The sequence below is a fragment of the Pelophylax lessonae genome, assembly GCF_965119305.1.
Source record: "Pelophylax lessonae genome assembly, chromosome: 5".
NCBI lineage: Eukaryota > Metazoa > Chordata > Amphibia > Anura > Ranidae > Pelophylax > Pelophylax lessonae.
Genome location: NC_138772.1, coordinates 266,108,446 through 266,124,976, shown reverse-complemented (window position 1 = coordinate 266,124,976; position 16,531 = coordinate 266,108,446). Strand labels below are relative to the sequence as shown.

Genomic DNA, 16,531 nt, shown 5'->3' with positions numbered 1-16,531 from the left:
ACATGTAGTCTCTCTCTGGAAGCTGCATAGTAGATGGATAGGGGCTAGTGTTTGCACCTAGTTTTGGAGGCTAGGTTAGCACAAAGTCCACTCTAAGGGTAAGGTTAAATGTTAGGACTGAATGGAGGGTTTAGCGGTTATATTTTAGTGGGAGAGATAAAAGTGACTCCGTTGCCTAAAGCGGAGCTCCACCCCCGCCACATTTGGCATGTCATTTTTTTTGGGGCAGGAAACATGTACCTATTTTTGACAGGTACCCGCTCCCACCTCCACTCAAATCGCCTTCCCCTCCATCCCTGCAGTCTTCTGGGACACATCACAGAAGACTTTTGGACCATTCAGAAGGCGCAGCGCGCACCTGGCTGTAAAAAAGCCACAAGCTCTCACAGCCGGGTGCCCACAGTTGAAATGCCGGCTATAGGGAGAGGAGAGGGAGAGAAGCGACATTCGGGTGACCACATTGCTGTATCCTGAGTGTGTATTTATTAAAAGTCAGAAACTACACTTTTTGTAGCTGCTGACTTTTAATAAACACAAAAATGACAGGAGTTCCTCTTTAAATACTGAAATCTGCTATTAGGTATTCAATGCAGGTGCCTGCACATACTTACAGCAGCTTTCATTGCCCACGTACACCTGTAGGCAAGGCCATTGTGATCTAGCAAAGCTCTGCACTTCTTGATCTAAGCTTGCATGCCCCCTTCTTACCCAAAACTCACGTTCCTAAATCAGCAGGGAGGCAGCCCACTATAGTAACTGGCCAACAGGAATGTATGGGAGGAAGGACCTGTCAAGCCTAAAACCATCCAGTGTCAGTTTTTCCTATACAGAACTGTCTGGAATGCACTCAGTTGTACAGGAGGCAATAAAAGCTGCTGCATTCATTTTTTTACCTACCAACTTTCAGTCATCAAACCTGGCCATACATTATACATATTTCCTTATCAATTACCTTTAGATTTACCTTCAACTACAGTGCCTTGAAAAAGTTCTCATACCCCTTGACATTTTCCTCTTGTCATTTTAAAACCAAAATCTTAAATGTATTTTATTGGGATTTTATGTGATAGACGAACACAAAGAGGCACATGATTTACCTTCAACTACAGTGCCTTGAAAAAGTATTCATACTCCTTGACATTTTCCACATGTTGTCATGTTAAAACCATTTATCATTTTCTTTCCACTTCACAATTATGTGCCACTTTGTGTTGGTCTATCACATAAAATCCCCAAAAAATACATTTACTGTACGTTTTTGGTTATAACTTGACAAAGTGTGGAAAATTTCAAGGAGTATGAATACTTTTTAAAAGGCACTATATGCAGTGCAAGGGCCTGCCTGATTGCATACAAATGGAAAGTGTTTAGGTTTGACCTCTTATTATATGGCTTTGGTAAATCTAAAGGAAAATTGTACAAGAAAATGAATTTTTTTTATTTTTTTTTTCAAAGTAAAATTTTATTGAGTTTATATGCAATACAGAAACAGAAAATGAAACATTAACACGTACAATGTGTGAAGCAGAGCCGAAATAGAAGTACATGTACATTTTAGAACGGTAACAAGTGATATGCAATAACATAGCAAAAGGGAAGGAATCAACGATCATTTTATGAATATGCTGTAAGGTTTGATCACAGACACTTAGAGGAATATTCACTGGGTGGGTGATTATCAGCAGAGAAGGTAGAGTGGAAGGATAGGATACCATATGAGCAACTTGGATACACAGAGCCGTGGAGGTCCCCGCTGAAGGCGGCCCAGCCCCGGGCACCCCAATGGGAACAACCTGTGCCCGAAGACCTCGCCGCCCCCGTAGGGACCACCGCCCCACCCGCCCCGCTCTCTCCTCCGGTATCACAGTAGGGTCATAATTATAAACGTCTCCGGTTAGTAGCTTCCCTGTTATAAGTGTTTAAGTCATGGTATTGTGCCATATGGACCATGTGTTTGCGCATTTTTCAAGTGTCATCCTAGACATTGCTAACGTGTTCAAGGACGCAGTTTTGGTTAACATTATTGACTACATCTGATCGGTTGGGTGTGACGGTGGATTTCCAATTCCTAAGTAGCAGGAGACAGGTTGCTAGGAAAATGTGTGATGTGACTGTTCTAAGGTCTGGGGGAATTTTATCAATGCCTAGGCCGAGAATTGCTAGTGCAGGATCTGGTTTAAGTATTAGTCCTGTACGGGAGCTCATTAGTTTGAAGATCTGATTCCAGAGACTGGTGAGACTGGGACAAGACCATAAGGAGTGGTAAAGGGTTCCTACCTGTCCACATACCAGCCAGCATAGGAGGGAATAGGAGGAGGAGATTTTTGATAGTCTGTACGGGGTGTTGTACCAACGCGTTATGATTTTTATGGATGATGCTTTGTGGCTAGTGCAGTGGGAGGTTCGATCTACTAATTTCAGAGCTAACTGCCAGTCTTTGTGGGTGAACGTCTTATTTAGGTCCCATTTGATAATGGCTTTGGTTTTGGTGAATTGGGTTTTTCCATTTAAAATATTGTATAGCAGAGAAATAGTTTTACGTTTGGGTTTTTCGAACGTGAGAAAGGCCCATAGATCGACGTGGAGTTCATGTTTGGGTAGACCATGGGTTTTAATAAAGTGTAAGATGCTCATGCCCGTGAATTGGGCCTGAGGAGATAGGGAGAATTTGGTCATCATGGCCTCCAACGGCATAGGTGCGCGGTCTACGATGATGTCTTCTAAATGATTAATGCCCTGGCTTTTAAGTAGTGTAATTGATAAGTTAGGGATTAGGTGTTGGAATATGTCTATCTTCCTCGGGATTGGGCACAGTATAGGGGAGACAGAGGTGCGTGCCCTGAAATGTCTCCATGCTAGTATGGAGACTCTGGTGGTGGGCGGCAGTTGTTGGTGATCTCGTGCCACATATCTGCCAGAAGTAGATTCCTTTTTTTATTAATATTTATTTTATCCAAAACATTTTTTTACACTGTTTCTTAATTATTTTTTTTCTGGATTAACTTTATTGCCATCACAAGGGATGAACAATATCCGTCGAGACGGCATGGGCCGGGACAGGTCCTCTTTATGGAGAGATATGAGGTATTTTCGAATCCAAATCTCTCCTCTGGCACTCAATCAGACACAGATCGGTCTGATCAGCTGCTTCCCTGGCCAGTAATGGCCAGATAAACAAGGAACCGAAACCAGAAGTGACTAAATCCTCAACGTTTCCAGGGTCAGAGAGAGGGAGGAACAACATCTGTTCTGTATAGTGCCTTGGTCGCCGCTGGTTGCATTGCACCCGGGCTCCGCAATAGAACGACATGGGAAAAGGTGCTGATGGGAGGGTGGCCCCCTTCTGCTCCAGCAGAAGTGATCAAGTGGCAAATCACTTCTGCCTTAAAGGGAAATGCCAGATGCAAATTTTGGACAAAATATCATGTATGGGGATAGAGTGTAAACCAATTCTTACCCTAAGGAGGTACAATCCCTATGGGAACAGACATAGCAATACAAAATTTTGGGATTTTACATGTACCTCCTTGGGTATAATAAACACTAACCACTTATTGTAAAAACAATTTCACGTCTTTATTAAAAGCACTACATAATATCTAAAATGAGGTTTGTTTTAAAAACAAGTTATCACATTACCAGTATGATGTTGTCCTGGTTTTAAGATCCAATTTTTTGTAGCAAACACGTTTCACGGGCTGACCCGCTTCGTCAGGGCCCCAGATCTCGTCAAATACTGTATCCTTTTGTATGGTAGTTGGTGATAGGTAGCCTGGTGGGCTCGTGAGGCATTTCTCCAAACCCTCAAAAAGACTTGCCCACATCCATTGACAGACAATGCCACAGATCTAAAGATTCTCTATATGTGGATTATTAAGCCAGGTGTCCAACAGATGACACATAGACAAGAGTTTCAAGCTCCAAAAGGGTACAGTATTGTGCATCCAATTGAATTTCTAGGTAGAAACTAAGTCAAACTACCAAGCTGGCCTGGCTTGCATCCAGGGTCATGTCTGTTCTGGCAAAAGTGGCCACTTTAGATATTGTGTATTGCTTTAAATAGAGATATGTGAAATTATTTAAAAAATAAGTGGTTAGTTGTTTATTATACCCAAAGAGGTACATGTAAAATCCCTAACAATGTTGTATCCCTACAGCTGCAAGTTTTGATACCAGGATAATACCTGCATGTGCAGGCATCATCCAGGTATAACAACTGCAACCTAAGGACCTCCATGGATGTTCTACGGTCTAACCGATGTATGGCATCCCCTTTCGCATTTTCTGTGCAAGCCCACTATTGAATCAGCACCTGATCTTGCGCATGTGCTGTATGAGAACTTATAAAATCTCGCAATTTACATACAAGATCTCCCTGGAAGGCACTGGTGGCATAGCATTCTCAGGGGACAGCTGGAAGGCACTGGATAGGTCACCTGTGCCTACGAAAACCAGGAAGTTCAATAAATTAAAATATACGTTGACTAAAAAATCTTTCACTTTACATATGCATGTAATGTGTTTATATCATTAAGCAAGTAGTGCTGCATGTATCTTAGTTTTAAGTTCAAGGGGGAGTACAATTTTAATCTAAAACATCAGTTTTAGGTGAACAAACACTTTAGGCTATTTTGCACAGGTGTTAAAAGGATGCACTAAGCATATGATCCCACCGTCTTTTGACTATTAAAAAATGTATTAAACTGAACCCATCAGTACACTGCAAGGGCACAACACATCTTTTGCCTCAAGCTTTATTAGTCTGGCTACAGTAGGTCCACAAACAAAGATTTAAAAAGCATGCAGGTTCAGGATACAAATATTACCTATTTATCCCCCCCCCCCCCCAGAGATCAGTTTTAAATGTGATATCTTCACTTGGGGGGGGGGGGGTACGTTTTTTCTATGGATTAAGCTAAACATTTGGTCTTAGAAGCAGTGATTTCACAGGGAACTCTGGAAAAAACTCTCCAGTTTCTTTGTCCTAATTCAGGAGTTAACCATTTAGAATGCATGTATCAGTAGGATGTTACATTAAGCTTCTTTTTTAGGAACAGATATTGCTTTCAGTGGATGTATTTTTCACCAGGTGAATGTACAGGAAACCAGGGGATTTTAGGTGGTTTTTGGGTGCATGTCACGTCACATCACATCCTTATTAATATACTTCATGGCATGATGATTTTTTTTTACTCAACTTTGCCCAATCAGTAGTTTCTTTCCACCAACCTACTTTCTTTAAACATTTTTTTCCACTTAAAATAGTTCTAAAGGCAGAAGGTTTTTTTTTATCTTAATGCACTCTATGCATTAAAGTAATAAAGTCTAGTTTTTGTTTTTTCTTTAAAAATAACAAACATGTTATAATTACCAGTTCTGTGCAGTCGTTTTCCACAGAACAGCCCAGATCCTCTTCTTCTCTCCTTGCCCCTTCCTTCTGTCGAGTGCCCCCACAGCAAGCAGTTTGCTATGGGGGCACTCGAGCCAAGCCGCAGCTCTGTGTGTCTATTCAGACAGGGAGCCACGGTTCGGTCCTGCTCTTTCTCTTCATTGGATAACTGGCTTTGATTGATAGCAGCCTGAGCCAATGGTGCCGCTGCTGTGTCTCAGCCAATCAGGAGGGAGAGTCCCAGATGGCTGAGGCACTGGAGCACATCGCTGGGACCCGGGCTGCTGCACACAGAAAGCTTTTTACTTTGATGCATAGAATGCATTAGGATAAAAACCCTTCTGCCTTTATAATCACTTTAGGATAAAAAAACTTCTGTGTGCTGCAGCCCCCCTAATACTTACCTGAGCCCCATCTCGATCCAGCAACGTTGCACAAGAGACTCAGCTGTCTGGGACTTTCCCTCCTGATTGGATGAGACACAGCAAGGGGCGCCATTGGCCCCGCTGAGGTGAATAAAATTCAGTGAGCCCCTGAGGAGAGAGTGGGGGTGGAATGGACACACAGAGCAGTGGCTTGGCTGCCCCCATAGCATGCTGCCTGCTGTTGGGGCACTCGGCAGGAGGGAGGGGCCAGGAGCGCCTGCGAGAGACTCGAGAAAAGAAGGATTTGGGCTGCTCTGTGCAAAACCATTACACAGAGCAGGTAAGTATGACAGGTTTGTTATTTTTAAACAAAAAAATAAAGACTTTAGTATCACTTTAATGTCAACAGCCCAACTTTCAAATATAGAAAACGTAGCTAACTGAAAAGTAATCTCTTTTTGTTAATTGTTATAAACAGACCCAAGTCTACAAACAAAGAAAAAGATGACTCTAATCAGGAACCTACCTTGCAACATGTTTAAATGCTTCCGCAATAACAGGTGCAAAATCTTTTGTAAATTCAGGCCCTTTTCTCTTGCTGTTTTGAATCACATCATTCGCCAGGTACAGAAAAGTCAACTTTCTACTAGGCTTTGCTGTAAGACCAAGAAAAAAACAAAACAAAAACAGTGAATAATGCATTAAATAACTTTTGATTACCAATACATCTCTATCAATCTACTTTTTTTCTTCTGTTGTTCCGTTTTACCTGTGTCACCTGTCAAAAAAAACAAGTTAGGCTTTTCAGTAAGATCAATTCCAAGAATCTTAGCCAGATCAGAACTTTGGACAGATAACCCCTCTCATTTTAATCTGCATCAACATAACAAAATGGTTTATGAACATAGCAGCAACCAGCTGTGCAAAAAAAAAAAAAAAAATGCAGACTAGCTGCCCAGGTTTAAGGGTACTTGAAGCCTTGCTTCACATTGGGACTAGTTCCTTTCTGCTACCCAATGCAATAAGTAGTTTCGAAGACAGTCCTACTGCTTCAGGTGAACCCAGCCCCATACACGACCAGTGGTCTTGGGGGTATGATCTGGAATCCCCTGAAAAAACTGAAGCTTGTTATGTAGAACCTGATTATAGGATTGTCTTCATTGAAGTTTTCTTAAGCTTCAAGGGAGGAGCATGCCCTGCCCCATGTCCACAGGACTGCCATATCAACTCTGGACCTTATGTCTGTTTGTGCGATCAGGTGGCATCCCTGGGAGACTATCTTGGACCCTCCCTGGCCGGGTCTGGAATAAACAGAGCCTGATACCCCAGTTACCATCTTTGGTCCAAGCCTAATGCAAAAAAAAGGTGGGGTTATCAACTTGCACTGTACCCTGCATCTGGAGTATCACACAACTTTTCATGGCCTAGGGTCTCTTAGAGTTCCTACAGCTTCACAGACCTTTCCACTACATCTGCTATTTAAAACTGATCCCCATCTTTTAGTGAAGTAGACCAGCTTTTAGCTTGGTCCAAACAAACTATTCGATTTTGGGTCCATTTCACATGGGCCAAATCCAGTTTTTCTCAGCGGGGGATCTATCCGCTGATCCCCTGCTGAGTTGAGCAGAGATGCCTGATGACAGGTCTTATGCAGAGCAGACATGGGATACAGCCTGCTATGCTCTATGGGCCAGACTGAGGGGAATGGACCCCCTTCCATTTGTTTTTTAGTTTACAAGTTTAAAAGTTAGTTTACATCCCATAGAGGAGAATGTCAGGTCCGCCTGTCCGTTTTTCAGACAAACCAGACATTCTCCTTTTTGGGCACCTGGATGGCCCATGTGAAAGGGGCCTAATACTAGAGGTGTTCGCTGTGTGCTCTGTATGTAGCCCCAGCTACATACAGTATACAATTCTGTGTTCTGGCCGTGAGATGGGAACTTTCACTTCTTTAAATTAATACAAAGCTGCCTCTGATTGGCCGAGGATCTCTGACTCCATCGTTCAGAGGAAGATTTGTAATAATTCACTAAACTTTACTGTAAGCTGGAGATAAGCTTTAAGTACTTAAGTACAAAGTCAGGAAACACCCTGTAGAATCCTAAGCCCCTTCAGAGTGTGGTGAAGCTTCTCCCCTTTGAGGGTTTTTGGTTTTCTTCATCATGGATACTATAGGGTCCTTTTACAAGAGTGACATCAGTTGCGTCACGAAAATGGAAAAAAAAAAAAAAAGGCAAAAAAACGTAATCCTACAGTTCACATCAGTATATATCTATTTTTCCCATCCGTTTTCTGTTTTTTAGTTGTTGAAAAAATAGTCATATAGGTGGAAAAAAAAGGTGTATAAAAACAAACAGACCACATCCATTCATGTCGGCAAAAAAAGAAAAAGGAAGCAGACCTCTTTCGTTTATCTGTAGACATAAGCTGACTCACATGTAAAACAGACATACGTCAATTTAAATCTGCTTATCAATCTTTCTAAAAACTGACAGATCCAGATTGAATGCTTGTGTGAAAGGCCCCTTAGTAACCCATATTAACAGGCATACTACTGAACAGGTATTATTATGGTATAGAATTTATATAGCACCAATGGCTATACAAATAAAAAGGGAGACAATACAATTCAAGTCTCTAGGGTTAGGACAGCCCTGCTCTTGAGAAGCTTACAATCTAAAAGATATTGGGTGCTCAGGCCACACCATGAACATTTTGGCTAGACCCTTTAGTTGGGCATCTCCTTAAGCTGTCTCTCTTTCTCTGTGAAAGTCTGTACCCTGGACACGACATCAAGATGATTTCATTAGACCAAGAAGTACCAGGCACAATCTGTCTCTGGCAGGGATAGGGTCCCAGGTGCAATCTGCAAGTCTCTGGCGGGGAATTTGGAGATTTTTTTCTCCTCAACCTACAAGGACTTGAAAGGTGTATCTTCATGCTTGGGATTAATTGCCGCTTCATCAGGGAATCCTTCTGATAGTTGGTGTTCTGCTTGTTCTTCAATGGACATCATCTTGAGAGCTGCAGGATATTCATCTTCAAGAAGTTGAAAGGCAAGTGACCTGGTTCAACATGCTGGACAATGCTGAGGGTATCATTCCTAATTGCACTGTTTCTCCCAGAGACAAGGCATCCCCTTCTCCTCCCCTAGTAATGGTCTCCATGTTAAAGAGTGATGATTCAGCACTTGAGTGCCTCTCTTGTCTGGCTTGGAAGGAAGTGTCCATCATTGGTTCGCCATGAACTCCCTAGGATAGTCAACAGTCAGAACAAGCTGGGACCCTGCTGCTGATGTACCATGTGGGGAATGGGGTAAAGCTTGCCATAGATGGATCAAAATTTTGCCAGTTCAGCAGGAACCAGATACATTTTGATCCAGCTATGGCTGCTCCTGTTCGTGAAAAGTTGATCCAATAATCGACTTCTGCCATACAGCTTGTTGGAAAATTTGTGTTCAATCAACCAGCTGGATGATCAAAAAAATAAAAAGATCCATCAATAGCCAGCTCAAGTCTGACAGCCTTCTTGGGACCTGATCAAAAGGAGATACACCCTCCTATGGCTGAGCTGCAACCTTCTATGGAAGTCCCCTTAGATTCCCTCCTACTTATTGTTCCCAATCAGAAAACTCTTCTTACTGTTGTGCCTAAGGTTCCTACACCTCACTCCTTGGCTGGGGATGCTATGCTGATCCAGGGTAGGTTGGGCGTTTCTTAGAAACCATGTCATTTGTGAGTTGTTAGGCAGGTTTGGCTGTCAAACCCCTGAATTACCCTGGGTATCATCGGAATGGTGATCCTTTTGATACCAATGCCCTTGTGCACCAGTCTAGGATATGGTGTATAGCCTCATACCTGCCTATCATTTGTGCAGGTGCCAATTGCTTACCCTACACCCTCCTTCAGGTGGACTTGAGGGTTGGCAGCAATGTAAAAATTTTTTGAGATTTATAATGGGATATATAAATATATTAGCAAATTAAATGTTAAAAATTGTATATTTCTAATCCCCGTTACAAATATTAGAGGAAACACGTTGACTACTGGTGTTCATATCTCCCTTTATTTTTGAAAGGGCTGCACAAACTGCTGCAGTTTAATAAATCCTGTATAGTAATAGTTTTGGCAATACTTTAAGATGTGCATTACCTTTTTAGAGCTTTAGGTGTTTGTACAAGATAAAAACCAACCACAATAGGAACATAACCCTTTCAAGCAGCTTTTTTCTTTAATGGTTATGTAATGCCCTGAAAGGTCAAATTGTGATAATACAAAGAAATTGTTCTACGGAAGTGGATTTCATCACATATTTCTTATTATTAGGAGAGAGGTTTATCCAGACTGATTATCATAGAATCTATTTTTTGAGAAAGAGATTAGAAAGGTATGAGTTAGGGAACCAATTTTGGTAGACAAAGTAAAATAGTAGAGCAAAGAGTTCTGGATTATTATATACAACACAAAAAGTAAAACATTTCTTCAATTAACATTGAAATATGCTCAAAAAGACAAACATCTGAGAAACGCTCTGCCTGAAAAAATAAAGATAATTTACAAAAAGAACCCTGGTGTTAAGAGACAGAATAGTTAAATATATACTGTATCTAACCCTCCAGAGGAGAAAAAAAAGTTACAATTTTTGGAGGGAAAAGTTGTTTATTCCTGCAATAGATGCTATGTACTGTATGCAGACATGCGAGACACAAGAGGAGAAATTAATTAAAGTTAGTGAACAGAGATAAAGTCACATTAATTCTGATTTAAGGGCATGTTACCACCAATTGCAGTGAAGAAAGCACGTGTTTCTGAGTGAATTTCCAGACACCACGCGGGAATGCACTGTCCTCTTTAGACTCACACATGTGCCATTGTTATATGGATCTAGAGAACGTGTGTGTATTGCGGCCATCAAATTTCATGGCACTGCAGTATCATGCGGTTTGGTGTGGCATATTTTTAAAAGTCGTGCCTGCCATATATTTTGCGCATTCATGTAAATCCATCAAATAAATGATCTGTCAGGGGAGCGCATGCTTCCTGCTGTGAACGGGCTCTAAAAACTCTATGCTCTATCCAAGTATGTATTCTTAGTACCTGCTCCAAATTCTTTTTTTTTTTTTTGCTGCTGTGATCTAACTTTCTGTCAGAGGGCAGCAGACGGTCATTCTTCATGGTCTCACTGAATGTAGGAATACACAAAAAAATAGTCCAGGCGCTGATCCTATAGAAATGTCCCTAGATGATGATGGAACCGAACAAAGCAGTAACATGTGAATGACCAATAGATTGTGACTTGCCAAGGCTGCCAAACCCTAAACATGGGATGAAGTCATGAATTGGCAATACTAGAAAAGCGTCCCCCCTCTGAACCTGACAACGTCCCCCCTCTGAGCCTGACAACGGCGCTTAGGCGCCACTCGAGGTACCCTATTCCCCATCAGTTATTTATTCATCAAGCGGGACGCCAGCAGATCCCCAGGTTACACCGAGTATTATTTGCTGATTTTCATTCTCCTTGGTATCTCATAGCAACCCAAGGAGGTCCAGGACTGTTGTGGCAATATTTTAACCGTTTATTCACTTATGCTTTCAATAAATGCTCATTCTATTTAAGGAGACATTCTACAGTCTTTTCATCCATAGAGGACAGTTACTTATACACACCAGTGAGCGCCACCCTTTTTTTCCAGTATCACTGTATGTAGGAACTGATCTACCCTCTCTTCTTGCTCTCAAGATGGACTAGGGATTAACTTGCACTGCTCATTCCAAACAAACAGAGGTGTCGGGGAAAATGAGAGGTTCGGGAGTTTATAGAACATTACAAGGAGACAGAAAAACAAAAATAAATGTTATGAAAAAAGTATTTTTACAGCTAATTTACATCTATGCATTGTGCAACACATTCACTACTGCAATGCACGTTTCATGCCTTGATGCAATGGCAACTATTTTGAATAGAGCCCCATTGACTAGGGCAAAACAAATGCGCTATAGTGTGTTAGAGCAAAATTGCACTGCACAAATGTAAATGAGCCCAAAGTTTTATGCAGTTCCACAATCCTTCTCCCCTAGTACAGAGTCCCCAAAGCTTTGCCTGAAGCACAGTGATTTTGCTGTCCTATCATAGCAGCAAAGGTAGAGCAAAGTGTTCAATTATGTCACAGGTTCTTGCAGGACATCTGACAAAGTTTATATCCACAGTTACTTTCCCGTGTCCACACAAAGGTTGGATATAGCATTTAACTGCTTCCGGACCAACCGCCGCCGGCTCGATCCCGCCCCCACTCATCGGCAGGGACTACGATTGCCGCCTGCTACTCGCAATCCTTCTCCCTGGGATGATCATAGAGCCCATGTGATCCTGCTATATAGGATCTTATGTCTCTATGGTCATTTCAGAAGCCACGCTCCCCCCCCCCCCCCCCACAGTTAGAATAACTCCCCTAGGCTCACATTTAACCCCTTGATCACCCACAGGGTTAACCCCTTCTCTGCCAATGGCATTACTACAGTAACAGTGCATATTTTTAGCATTGATTACTGTAGTAATGACACTGGTCCCCCAAAAAGTGTCAGTTAGGGGTCCAATCTGTCCGCCGCAATTCCGCTAAAAATTGCAGATCGCCACCATTACTAGTAAAAAAAACGCAGTGCCGAATCGCAAAAAATGGCCTGGTCATTAAGGGGGCAAATCCTTCCGTTCCAGAAGTGGTTAACCACTTCCTTACCGAGTCATGTAAAATGACGTCGGCAAGGTGGTTGTCTAGATCCGGGCCGCCGTCATACGACGTCGGCCCGTTCTAGCTGCTACTGCGCGCCCCCGGCGGCGCGCAGCGGCGCGATCAGGGATGAGGCTCGTCCCTCGGACATAGCCCATCACTGATCAAGGTAAACAGCCAATAGAAATTGGCTGTTTACCACGTGATCGGCTGTGTCAATCACAGCCGATCACATGAGCGGCTCCAGCACGAGCCGCTCGTTCTCTCTGCAATGCGCGCCCCCGGGGGCGCGCAGAGCAGCGATCGGGGACGAGGCTCGTCCCTCGGACAGAGTCGATCCCCGATCTAGGTAAAGAGCCAATGAAATTGGCTCTTTACCACGTGACCGGCTGTGTCCAATCACAGCCGGTCACAAATGTCAACAGAGAACACGGTAACTAGCTGTCACCGTGTTCTCCTCCTCACACACTGATCCTGTGTGAGGAGGAGATTGTGGTAACAGCTAGTTACCAACTACAGTGCACCCCAACCACACTGATTGCCCCCCCCCCCAATAAAGAGCACCTGTCACTAGCCCATCAAAGTACCCGAGTACCTGTCATCAGGTACTCAGATGACAGGTACTCGGGTACTCTGATGGGCTGGTGACAGGTATTCGGGTACTCTGATGACGGATACTCTGATGACAGGTACTCGGGTACTCTGATGACGGGTACTCGGGTACTCTGATGGCGGGTACTCGGGTACTCTGATGACGGGTACTCGGGTACTCTGATGACAGGTACTCGGGTACTCTGATGACAGGTACTCGAGTACTCTGATGACGGGTACTCGGGTACTCTGATGACGGGTACTCGGGTACTCTGACAGGTACTCGGGTACTCTGATGACAGGTACTCGAGTACTCTGATGACGGGTACTCGGGTACTCTGATGACGGGTACTCGGGTACTCTGACAGGTACTCGGGTACTCTGATGACAGGTACTCGGGTACTCTGATGACGGGTACTCGGGTACTCTGATGACAGGTACTCGGGTACTCTGATGACGGGTACTCGGGTACTCTGATGACAGGTACTCGGGTACTTTGAGTACCTGTCAACGGAGTACCCGTCATCAGAGTACCTGAGTACCTGTCACCTACCCATCAGAGTACCCGAGTACCTTCCACCTGCTCATCAGAGTACCTGACGCCTGAAGTACCCAAGTACTTGCCGCCTGCTCATCAGTACCCATCACTACTCATCAGTACTCATCAGTACCTATCACGTATCAGTACTGATCATCAGTACCCATCAGTACAGTATCACCTATCACCTATCAGTCAGTGAGTACTACTCATCAGTACCTATCACCTGCCTGTCACCTGCCCATCAGAGTACCCGAGTACCTGTCACCTGCCTATCGGAGTACCCGAGTACCTGCCACCTGCTCATCAGTACCAGAGTACCTGTCACCTGCCCAACAAAGTACCCGAGTACCTGTCACCCTTCATACAGCCACCATGTCCAAGTCCAAAAAGGTTTATATACGTCGTCCGTTTAAACCTAAATACCGGTGTTATGGCAGCAGATAGCTGCCATAACCCTGGTATTTTTTTAAACGGTGGACGGTTGGCTTTCCGATAAGGGTGGTCCCAGCGGCGGATTCGCCGTGGGATCACCCTTCCGGGATGGCGGAAGAGGCGCCCCCCCCCCCTCCCGACGCGTTCCGGTCCTTTTCCCCGCTTACCGGACCCGCCGGCAGCGGGGAAAACGATCCGGTCCCGAATCCTCACAGACAGGATGTCGAGTGAGGGCAAGCTTGCCCTCACTTGACTCTATGGTCTTGGAGGACCGGAGCTACGGAAAATGTTGTTGCCTAGCAACCAGTTTAAAGGTCCTTTTTTTTTTTTTTTCATTTTATATTATAATTATTATTATTTTTTTTTTTTTCTATCTTTTAGTGTACTTGTGAGATCTGAGGACTTTTTGACCCCAGATCTCACAAAAAAGAGGTCCTGTCGTGCCTATTTCTATTACGAGGAATATTTACATTTCTTTTAATAGAAATAAAAATGATCAATTTTTTTTTTTTTTTTAAACGGTGTAAAAATAAAAAATAATAAATAAAATAAATAGTAAAAAAAAAAAAAAAAAAAAAATTAAAGCGCCCTGTCCCCGTTAGCTCGCGCGCAGAAGCGAATGCATACAGAAACCCCGCCCACATATGTAAACGGTGTTCAAACCACACATGTGAGGTATCGCCGCGATCGTTAGAGCAAGGGGAATAATTTGAGCCCTAGACCTCCTCTGTAACTCAAAGATGGCAACCTGTAGAAATTTTTAAATTGTCGCCTATGGGGATTTTTAAGTACCAACGTTTGTCACCATTCCGTGAGCGTGCGCAATTTTGAAACATGACATGTTGGGTATCTATTTACTCGGCGTAACATTATCTTTCACATTATGGAAAAAAATTGGGCTAACTTTACTGGTTTCTTATTTTTTAATTAAAAAAAGTGAATTTTTTCCAAAAAAACTGCATTTGGAAGACCGCTACGCAAATACGGTGTGATAAAAAATAGTGCAATAATCTCCATTTTATTCTCTAGGGTCTCTGCTAAAAAAAAATATATAATGTTTGGGGGTTCTAAGCAGTTTTCTAGCAAAACAACTGATTTTAGCTTGTAAACACCAAATGTCAAAAATAGGCCTAGGCAAGTGGCTAGGATGCATGATGATGCTCCTTGGATGTTCGGCCCCTCTATATGGCTAGGCTGTGAAAAAGTCTCACACATGTGGTATTGCCATACTCAGGAGGAGTGGCAGAATGTATTTTGGGGTGTCATTTTTGCTGTGTACATGCTATGTGTTAGGAATATCCTAAAAATTGACAACTTTGTGTAAAAAAAAAAAGTTTTCATTTTTTTCCCACATTTTCCAAAAACCTGTGGAAAAAAATGATATGTTCAAACGACCCATAATGCCTCATAGAATATACGTTGGAGTGTTTGCTTTCCAAAATGGGGTCATTTTGTGGACTTTTCCATTGTATTGGTGCTCTAGGGCCTTGAAAAGTGTGATAGGTAGTAAGAAAGTTTTATGTGTATTTATGCTCCTAGAACGCCTGAATGTGCTTCTTGGACGTGGAGTCTCTTTTTGTGGCCAGGCTGTGTAAAAGTCTCACACATGTGGTATCGCCATACTCGGAAGGAGTAGCAGAATGTATTTTTGGGTGTAATTTTTGCTGTGTACATGCTATGTGTTAGAAATAGCTTATAAATTGACAACTTTGTGGGAAAAAAAAGAAAAAAAAAATTTTTTCTTCATTTTCCCAAAAATTGTGGGAAAAAATTACAACTTCAAAAAACTCACCATGCCTCTTACTAAATACCTTGGACTGTCTACTTTACAAAAAGGGGTCATTTGGTCGGTATTTGTACTGTCCTGACATTTCAGGGCCTCAAGAAAGGAGATAGGCAGTCAGTACATCTGGTGTGATCAATTTTCAGTAATTGGTACCATAGCTTCTAGACTCAATAACTTTCACACAGACTAAATAATATACACCAATTTGGGTTAATTTTACCAGAGACATGTAGCAGTATACATTTTGGCCCAAATGTATGAAGAAAAATTTATTTTTTGCAAAATTTCATAATTGAAACTAAAAAAAAGTGTTTTTTTTTCAAAATTTTTGCTCTTTTTTTGCATATATCACGAAAAAAAAAAAACCCCAGTTGTGATCAAATACCACCAAAAGAAAAAATGTGTGAAAAAAATGATAAAAATTTTGTTTGGTTATAGTGTAGCATGACTGAGCAATTGTCATTCAAAGTGTGAGAGTGCTGAAAGCTGAAAATTGGTCTGGGCAGGAAGGGTGTCTAACTGCTCTGTATGGAAGCGGTTAAACATACTATGCAGCTGCATAAAAGCCCTCAGTCTTATGAACCCATTTAACTAGATCTGAACAAGGGAGATGCAGGCATTGACCTAGACCAGTGATGGCGAACCTTGGCACCCCAGATGTTTTGGAACTACCTTTCCCATGATGCTTCAGCTACACTGCAGA

The 16,531-nt window shown here is 42.6% G+C and overlaps 1 protein-coding gene across 1 annotated transcript in view; it reads right to left on the bottom strand.

The window, feature by feature from the left end:
• Positions 1–16,531, bottom strand: part of RPRD1A (regulation of nuclear pre-mRNA domain containing 1A) — a 145,802-nt gene that overhangs the window by 90,417 nt on the left and 38,854 nt on the right. The window contains exon 2 of the mRNA XM_082259865.1: positions 6,281–6,410. Within this exon, the coding sequence (XP_082115991.1) occupies positions 6,281–6,410 (130 nt within the window). The remainder of the gene's footprint in view (positions 1–6,280; positions 6,411–16,531) is intronic.